General features: G+C 40.1%; 1 protein-coding gene across 1 annotated transcript in view; it reads right to left on the bottom strand.

Annotated features, from left to right (window-relative positions):
- Window positions 1–9982, bottom strand: part of LOC145411150 (zwei Ig domain protein zig-8-like) — a 74155-nt gene extending 64173 nt beyond the window's left edge. The window contains exon 1 of the mRNA XM_080281205.1: window positions 9922–9982. Coding sequence (XP_080137331.1) covers window positions 9922–9982 — 61 coding nt within the window. The remainder of the gene's footprint in view (window positions 1–9921) is intronic.
- Window positions 9983–10733: the final 751 nt, after the last annotated feature.

Genomic DNA, 10733 nt, shown 5'->3' with positions numbered 1-10733 from the left:
TGTAATGTAGGTATGTTTGTGGCGGGGTAAGACCATAAACAACAAAGTCCTTTACGGGCGTCTACACCAACTTTTAAGAGCCGCCTAAGGGGATGTAGATGTGTTAAAGGGGGATTCACCTCTATTCCCCACACTCATAAGGGGATCCAGCCCTCTTACCCTCACTCATAAGGGGATCCAACGCTTCCCCTCAGCCACAGCAGCCCGGGGGAAGCAAAGTTTGAAGGGGAAGGAGCTGGGCGAGGGGAAAGTAGAGGGACGTGAGTTGCCGACCTCGATATGCGAAGGTGGGGGCGATGCTTGGCTGGATATTTTCACCTACGATAGAAATTGATTACCAAGTCGTGATTAAGTGAAATGTGAGTCTTTGATATGAGGTACGAACGATTCTCCTTGGTTACTAGTGAGTAAGTGAAACATAATGAGTCTTCGATCTGGGGTGGGAATGAATCTCCTTGGTTACTAATTCTGTTCACTTTAACTAGGAGTAAAATTGCCATCTCCCAAACTTAATGTTAAAATATAGCAAGAGATAAACCCTAGAATATGATGTTAGTCACGAAGACTGCTATGGAAGGAATCCAGAGCCATAGTATTGTCATTTTTTATATACAGAATGATGCTAACAGACAGACAGACAGACAGATATATACACGAAGAGAGAGAGAGAGAGAGAGAGAGAGAGAGAGAGAGAGAGAGAGAGAGAGAGAGAGAGAGAGTCGTAACATCTGGACTACACACCTTCAAGTTCTTCAATACACATCGCCCTATAATAAGTCATTCAAACCCGCTATTCAATTTACTGAGGCAAATAAAACTCTAAATTAACTTTTCCAAACTACCTCAAAATTACTAGCTAAAAAAAAAAAGAAGTTAAAATCGGAGTTTGCGCGGGAAAATATTTGGGGGAGTGCGTAACAACTGTAAATTTCTGACTTGTTCTGCATCCGTTTGTTTATTACCGAGGCAAAACAAATAAATACATAAATATATAGACAGGAATATGATAATTTAAGGAGTAGTAGTAAAGGCACGGGGAATATTTGAGAGAGAGAGAGAGAGAGAGAGAGAGAGAGAGAGAGAGAAGGGGGGGGGATCAAATCAGGAATGTGTTAACGTGTGATCTCATGCATACATAATTACAGGTAGATGAGAATGTTAATTATACTGAATACCTGGATTGGGGGTTTTATTGAGAGAGAGAGAGAGAGAGAGAGAGAGAGAGAGAGAATGAAAATAGCTAGAACGCGGACAGACAGTGTATCTTTATCTTTCTATCTGTCTATCTGTTTACTGTAGTTGTCTATCTGCCTATCAGTCTGTCTGTCTACTCAGCTATCTATCATATCAAAACAGACACAAACCCAGCCAAACTCTCCAGAAAAGCATTCATATACATACATGAAATCACACACACACACACACACACACACACACACACACACACATCCAGGCAAAGTCTCCAGAAGATCACTCATATACCTACATGAAACCACACACACACACACACACACACACAGACACACACACACACACACACACACACACACACACACACACACACACACACACTCTCACACACACACTCACACACACCTGCGTCTGACACCTAACCATCGTGTCTGCTTTGTATAGCCTGGTTAAGCACCGTTAATGTGTACACAATGTTCTCACTCCTTCCTTCCTTCCTTCCCCTCGTCCTTCCCTCCTTGCTTCCTTCCTTCCCTCCTTGCTTCCTTCCTTCCCTCCCTCCCTCCTTCGTTCCTTCTTCTCGCCACTATTTCTTCCTATCTTCTTGCTTTCTTTCTTTCCTTTCCCTCCTACTTTCCTTCCACCCTTCCTTTTTTCTTTCCCTCCATATTATATTCTCTCCTTCCCTCTTTCCTTCCTTCCTATTTCCTTCCTCTCCAACACTTAGCCTTTCATCATCTTAATAGCCTCCTTAACTCTCTCTCTCTCTCTCTCTCCGTTTACCCATTATTTTTCTATTTATTTATATATGCATATGTATCCTTCTATCTATCTGTCTATCTATCTATCTGTCTGTCTGTCTGTCTGTCTATTTATCTTTCCATTTATTTATCTATCTGCATCTTTCTCAGACAATGTGAAAAGACTGATTGCGAGTGCTGGAAAGGAATGAGAGAAGGAGAGAGAGAGAGAGAGAGAGAGAGAGAGAGAGAGAGAGAGAGAGAGAGAGAGAGAGAGAGAGAGAGAGTTAATGTGAGGTTCCTGAGGGAGATGAAAGTTTGCTGAGTAGGATGAAAGACACAGAGGCTAATTTCACTCCTCTTATTGCTCCCTCTCTCTCTCTCTCTCTCTCTCTCTCTTCTCTCTCCAGTATATAAACTCTCCCTAAAATTCCCAACGCGACTCAAGGAATTAGATGCAAGAATTCCCTGTTCTAGAGTCAGAGAGAGAGAGAGAGAGAGAAATAGAGACAGAGACAGAGAGAGAGACAGACAGACAGACAGACTTCCGGGATGTGGGATAAAGATACCGTTATAAAACGAGGAGGTATAGCTTAGGGGCAGAGAGAGAGAGAGAGAGAGAGAGAGAGAGAGAGAGAGAGAGCTGCCTAAGGTGGCGCAGTGAACAACAAAAACATGCATTAACTTAAACCTATAATACATTTAACATGGGATCAATATGGATAAATGAAGTACCGGGTGTTTTGTACATTGCGGTATCCTATCTTGTGTTGTCTGGGCACGGCTCAGTCTGCTGGTGTGGGGAAGCGAGGACATTTAAACCCGTTCATGAAATTACCAATCAACCATAGAGTCACTGAATGCAACAAGGAAAAAAATAAAACACTGTTGCACTGACAGTTAGTCTTACGTTTGTCTCCTCTCTCTCTCTCTCTCTCTCTCCTACACATTTCGAATTTTAGTGGGAACTAAGGTTATTGTTCACAAATTACACATAATTTAGAAAAAAATGAATCCTAATTATTCCAATTTCACATATGAAAATTCATCTTCATTATTTATTTTCGGTATCAGAAATTGTCTAAGGAAGAAAAGAATAAGTATTTAACCGTCTTTGATCCATGGCAAATAAGATAATACCATAAACACAGTAATCTGATGTAACTGTGTGGCATTTGTGAAAGAGTGAGGGAGGGCAGCAAGAGATCCGGGTGCTGCATAAGCTAGTGGGGTTGCTGAGGGAAGCATATACATTTTTTTTAACTTTAACTTGGCCTAAAATTATTACCGCTCCATCATCAAAGCCCAGCTGTAACAATCGATTAACACTAGATTATGATACTAGTCACGAAGAAGTGCTGTAGAATGGATATAGATACGGTTTTTTCACTCTAATTTGGCCTAAAATTACCATCTCTCCATCTTTAGTGCTGAGTTGTAACAAGAAATTAACATTAGATTATAATGCTAGTCACGAAGACGTGCTGGAAAGGGTATAGAACTATAGTACAGGCTTTTTCAACCATTGTGCTAGGTAACACAAACAGGTAAAGGACGAAACCCTAGGCCAAGTTAACGTGAAAGTTGTATAGTTAGGGCACGGCTGTGGGGGGGGGGGTGACGTGCTGGATGACCGACCCTCTACGCGGGTCAAGTGGCGCCATTTTGTGTCTATATTTCAACTTCCTTCCTTCGCATATACTTCCTCATATTAACAACAACAACAACTAGCCTGTGCCGGTATTAAAACGATACTATGACCCTACAAATACTGTCCCTCATTGTTACACCGTTACTCCCAGTCCTTCATTTACCTGTATGCAACAGGTCAGCTCTGGAACTGTCTCCCTCTGTCTGTATTTCCTGCTTCCTATGATCTCCAGTCTTTCAAACGCAGTGTGTCCAGGCATCTCGAAATGAACGGATCTTGAATTTGGCTCTCTTTTGTATTGATTTTTTTTTTCTTGGAGGGAACTGTTTTGCGGGCTCAGCCTTTGGTTCCTTCTTCCTCGCATTAAAAAAAAAGTACAAAATTATAAAACCTCTCCATTAAAATAAAAAAAATTGAAAATCTTCCGCTCAAAGAAAACTTTCGAAATTCCTTCCATATATACACAACACAGGCTAAGAAAATACACAGATACGGTTCCTAGCCATTAGAAATAATAAAATCTGGGCGTTTGTGAAAGCGAGGCTGTGTGCGTGTGTGTGTGTGTGTGTGTGTGTGTGTATGTGTGTGTGTGTGTGTGTGTGTGTGTGTGGAGGGGGAAGGGGAGGGGGTACTGCAATAAAAATTCATTAGGCATTTCTGTACGCGTGAGTTATTATTTCCACCAAAATATTGCACTGAAGGATAAAAATAGCAGCCGAGGCAATACAGGTACACAGACTGGGACAACAGGCAGGCAGCGGCGTGTCTGTACAGTGAGAGAAAAATATTGCCTTTTTATAGTTCTTTTACTTAGCCTGGCCCAGATATTCGTCCTTTGTAGCGAAAAAGTTGACATTCTATACTCCCATCACCTCGATCCATATTTTTCGCTCCTTTCTATCGGCGTGTTTGTAGTGAGTGACAAGATTTTTGCTCTCTATAGCTGCTTCATCTTCACCTGGCTCAGAATTTCGTCACTTTCTACGGCTGATTGTGAAAAAGTTGGCCTACTGTGGTTCCTTCACCTTAACTTGGCCCAGATCTTGGTCATTTTGTAGCTTATTTCACGTAGCTATGAGGCAGAAAGATTGTGCTAAGGTTCTACATCCTTTCCATAGTACTTCTTCGTGACTAGGCCTCCTTATTATAATCTACTAGTACAACTCAGCAAAGTGGAGGGATGGCAATTTTAGGCCAAGTTAGAATAAAAATAATACGGTTCTTTCACCTGAGCCTCGTCCAGATTTTCTTTTTGTAGCTTATTTGTAGAGTTTTCTGTAGCTGAAAATTAAATCAATGTTCAAGGGGCAAGTGTTGGGACAAGAAGTAATATTTTTTAACTGGTAGATATACTGTGTAGAGTCAGCATATCGCATCACATCACCACTATACCAAGGAAGAAAAACTGACGAGGTATTACTGTCAGCCACACCGATAATACCAGACAGCCACCTTCAGTATATGGGAAGAATATAGTGAACACCAAAGCAGCCAAGAAGACACTACACCAGACAGTGCCAACCTTCAATCATACTTATACCAGGCACACGAGAATACCGGGAACTCGAGTACTGACCACATATTTATTTAATAGGTTTTAGAATATTACTCTTCTAAAATACACAATAAAATTTTCACCGCACTCCATTTAAAGTCTGTTCTCCCCTGTGTCGGTCTTTAAATAGACCTAATGACAACACAAACATGAAAGACAGTGGTATCTAAACTTACACAAATATATGACAATTATCTAAATACAAAATATCGAAAAATATCGCCTACTACACACATAAACTAATAACAACAAGCACGAAAATATTGGAGGTCGCTGATATTATTATGATCACCGTCGAGATCTCCAGGCACTACTGGTGTATGCACGGAGTGACCTATGCAGGAAGTTACCGTTCCCTTCTCTATTTAGTCTAAATTAATCTAACTTAACCAAACCTAAACCAACCTAACTTACCTTTATCCTAGATCAACTTAACCCAAACAAACCTAAACTAAACTAACCTTAATTCACGAAATACCTGATGTCACAATCTGCCTGTAACATACATTTTTTTATATTACCGTATCTATATATCCTTATAATAACCTGTAGGTCGATAAGGCATCCCACTATCTCCCTGACACATGTATTTCATAAAATGCTGTTGATAAATGGCATAATACTTGAGATAACATGCGGATGCTTTCAACACAGCAGCTAAAAGGACAATTGGCGCATGCTCACTGAGCGGAACGGTAACTTCCAGCATGTTACGCCGTGCATACGACACCGGGAAATTCTTTAGGCGCCTCGTCCAAAATTCCTTCCCTTTCCCCTCAAACGGAGGATGATGGACTGCAGACAGGCATGTTCAACCTGCAGTCCACTGGGTTCACTTTTCACATGATCCTGGGGCTATAACAATTACTGACACAATGTGAACAGAGCGTAACGTAACTTTAAGATATCCATTATTTTACCTTTCACTGAACTCGATGCAGTCTTATTCCACGGAGACCCCATCTTCCCGGCATCTATAAAACAGCTTCAGTCTTTAATACGTATCTCAAGTCTGTCACTTATAAAGTTCTTCGTTCGTGATGCCCTCTTGGTTTGGGGAGAAAATGTGAATTATAAAAATAAGCAGCTTCATCTCCCATCACTAGCGACATCACAGCAGCGTCACGTAACCCACATTTAAACAGTTCCAGCCTTTGATTTATAACTTAAGTCAGCCACTAACAGTTCCTGGTGTTGGGAGAATCATTGCAAAGTTCTTGATGTCTGCGATAATCACAAAAACACGAATTAACAAACCACTCACAATCATAACACTTAACCTCAGAGGATTGTCGCGCTCCACGCATTCGACATTAAATGAATCGAAACTATTCACAATGATTGATCCAAAAGCATGAATTTAAACTGTGCATTCATATGCATGCAAGCTTGTTCATCTATTTATTTTAAATTATTCGAAGTTACTACCAAAAAAAGGGAAATGTCGTTGTGGAAGTTCGTATCTCATACTCGAATGCAAGCCAATACAAATTTCATTGCATAGAGCCAAAATGAGAGATTTATTAGACGCATAATCTTCCAAATCTCTCTCTCCCCCTTATAAGGATGTGAGCATTTGTGGGAATCGCTCCTCTAATTCTCCCAGCATACGAAAATACAAATAGGGTGTTATTTTAAGCTAAACAAAGGTTCTCTTCTTCCTCGTTATTGTTTGCATTCTTTCAGTCTTCACTTACAAGTAAATTAATTCGATGTAGGCTAGTGCCGCCTTCATGTTATACTGTAACTCAGAAAACAATTACTACGCTAGGTGGTAACCATAAACCAAATGACGCCTGGTGGTTTAAGGACTCCAACGGGAAGGGCAACCAGATTGAAGTCCACCGGGTTTACATTTTAGCTGAACCTGAGGCTTCAGCTACAACTACTGTTATTTGATAGCCTACACAGAAAATACAAAAACAGACTAAAATTTCCATCTGCATCAGAAATTTACATATCAAAAGCATATTATGCATGTAATCGTGTCATTTTTATACACAAGAAGCTAATATTGCTGTGATAAACTCTTTTACCCACTTTAATATGTATTGGCCTGAGTGAAATGCAGCGTAATACTTTTCTATACTGTACATTTTTAACTATCTCTTGCCCTACTTCACTCGAGATTTTAAGACCTGAATTTATGAGCAATGAATCCTTTACCCGTCAGCACATTCTTGTCTTTCAAACGACACATTCCATAACTTATTTTTGTTACTGATCCACATAGTGGTCATAGATCAGTCTGTTATGCTACTCGGATCAACCTTGCTCACCTACTGACTGGTGTTGGAGTGGGACACCTTCCTACGGTGGCACCAATCATCCTTCAGTTCCATCCCCGTCCCCCTAATGGAGAATCATGGACTGTAGATGGACAGCCTTGGCCTGCAGTCCACCAAGTTTACATGCTAATGAGCCTAGGATTGCAAATGCTACTGTTACTAACCGCTAACTGCATTCCAATGTGCATGATCTCATGGTGCTAGAGAGGGACGCCTTCAAGTAGTGACACTGATATAACTGGGTGGGTTCACTGCCTGGTTATAGAAATGTCCCTCAGCTCCTTCCCTATTCGCCAAAAAGGATGGTGGACTGCAGGAGGCGCAACTTCAGCCTGCAATCCACTGGGATCACATCCAGATGAGCCTCGGGCCACAACAACAACAAAAACCATAGGTACCGTACATATTGTCTGGCAGTTATCTGTATCTATATACTTTTAAATTAAAATGGTATAATATGTACAAAATTTTTGGCACTTTCCTTTATGGACACAATTACAGTACTTCAAAATCACAAAGGCATGAACAACACTAGTGTATCCAAAAGGTATTTATTGTCTATACTTCAGAAAAATAACATATTAAGATTAACAGTTGTGACATGGAAGACATATGAAAGATGACGCCATTTATACATCAATGTGGACACGGGACAATCTACATGGACCAAAATACATACAGAGTGTTCTAAAAAATGTCTGAGGTACTTCAGGTTATTCTTGGGTCAATTTTGAGTCTGGAAAAAAGGGGGGGGGGGGAATAAGCTATAGCGTGGGTCCAACTCTCAGCCACTATGAAGCTAAAATTACTGATAAGTGAAAATTGTTTGCCTTAAAATTCCCCCATAAAGTCCTCTGTAACTGTAGCTCTATGAAGGATGAGAAATGGACTCGCAGATATGGCATTTGTTGCTCAATATTAACCCATGAATAAGCTCCAGAAGTCTCTCGTATATCTTGCAGAACACTCCGTATTGCTCGGAATGTGTTTGAGACAGAACTAGGTAGGGTAGGAGCTCCAATTATATACAGAAGAAATGAAGAAGGGTGTGGACAGTACATAAAAAGTACACACAGACATATTATGCACATACATATACCTGTTATACCCACACATATATACTGTATACTCCACTCTATAAGCACACATATACTATATAATCATCCAGTCTAAAGGCACATCTACACATTTTGCTGAAAACATGCATAAACATTTCTTCTAACACATACACACAGATGCCACTGTAAAAGCAAACACACAAAAACAGTCCATTCTACAGGCATACATACATATTACTGCAAAAACATTCTTGTAGACATTTCACCACATGCACGCACGCACGCACACACACACACACACACACACAAATATATTCCTACATCACTTACTCCATAACCAACAGGAATAAACGAGTGAAGAAGATGGTGAGTACTACTGCATGCTCAAGGAGACTTCACTGTTTAGTCAACTACAAAAGTCCGTTTGCCTCTACTGCCTGTCTTTCGTGACTTATAATGGACATACAGAACCTCAAATTCCATGTGACACAGTGAACAGGTAAGTACAGCATTATCTATTGCAAAATTATGGTTACAGGGGATGGGATTAGACTATGGGAAGGTGTGGAAGGGTGTGAGTCATGGTCCGGGGTTTGTGTCAGCTTAGAATGGGCTATGGTTGTCCCTTTTCCCCTATTGGATTACTGAAGAAAGAACTGCTGTTGGTCGATGTTGTAAAATTTAAAATGCTATGTTTCTATACAAGTGTTGAAACGTACTATTATGATCAAAGTTCACCGAAACATCCCTACTAGCTGTGATGTTGGAAAGTGTTAATGAGAACATTCTTTATGGGATAGCAATAGAAAGCACACAAGAGTATGAGAAAGCACACGAGAGTATGAGAAGGAAGAACACTCTGACACTCATGAAAGACTGAGAAATATGGAAGGAATCATACTCTCTGCTATTTGGAGAAAAATGAGAAATATGGTAAAAAGGACACAATCACGGCAGGGGACTGGTGGCAAACATGTCATGATAGTACTTTACATGGTAAGTTAAAAAGTCCTTTATGCCGGAGCTTAATCCTAATACCCCTTTAAGTATGATTATTTAGAAAAGGAGATAAAAATTTCAGTCAAGAAATGCCTACTGAATCACAATACATTATACTGTACTCCTAGTGAGCCAACTTGTCCATAAATCCACACCTTATCCTAACAGATAGCTCTAAACATACAAGTATTTTCCTTCCGATTAACAAGATGGTAATCTGTGCTGCATCGTATAATTTATAAAGGCTTCAACATGCTTGCATGCACCGGCCTTGGTCAGCTAATGGCAGCTCTCAATGCTACTCGGTCTCTGGCAGCTTCCTTATTCAGTCTCTTATTCCTGACGTCACACTCTATGACCTTGTTCCATGTCTTTTTTTGGTCTGTCTTTCACAACCCTACCCCTAACATTCATATTTAGTCAAAAATTATGTACTGACCTTCCTTGAGTTTCAGATGGTGACTGAGAGGCTGTGGCTCTAGTGTCAAGTTGGCTGGCATGGAGTATAATTAATCAAATAATATTACATCACCTACTGTACACTATATGAGTGATAAATGTAAAGCTTATCAGATGACATTACACATTATGCCTCTCACTACAGAAACACAACATAAAATACAAATGCATCAAAACCTGCAGTCATGCCTTTTAAAAACATTACATGGAGAAATTTGTGACTTGATTCTGAGTGCCTGAATGGCACTGCTCAATCCATCGTTGCTTGTTTGTACAGATGGTTCAGTTTATTTGTACACGTTTCACCACCATTATAAAAACTCTTGACGGCACCTAACGCTTACCATCTACACCATACATGCACATAACCTTCCACAATCCTTCTCTGTCTACTTTGTTGTATGCTTTTTCCAGATCCATGAATGCCATAAACAATGTAAGTTAGGACCACTGAAATGTAAATGGTGTAAAAATTTCTTCCAGACCCATGATACTGTTTATGTGACTGATTAAGTTGTATTGTGCATTTGGAAGTACGATTTTTTTTTCTTTATATCTCTGTCAGTTCATTTGCCCTATCCTATACAAACACAGTCCAGGATATAACTGAACCAACAGCAGAGACAGTATAATCAACTGTGATCTCATGTACTTTAGGTTACAAGCTGCCTGTAATTTACCATCATATGTGGGTTATTTTCAATCAGTAACCTACTGTACATGAAGTACATATATTTCAGTATCCCATATTCATTTAGGGTTTCACATCAATTTATGTTTACTTCTCTGACT

Source organism: Coenobita brevimanus, chromosome 88 (assembly GCF_032717465.1).
Source record: "Coenobita brevimanus isolate Jiangsu-jjx chromosome 88, ASM3271746v2, whole genome shotgun sequence".
Lineage (NCBI taxonomy): Eukaryota > Metazoa > Arthropoda > Malacostraca > Decapoda > Coenobitidae > Coenobita > Coenobita brevimanus.
The sequence above is the reverse complement of the archived record's forward strand: the minus strand, read 5'-3'. Positions and strand labels throughout refer to the sequence as shown.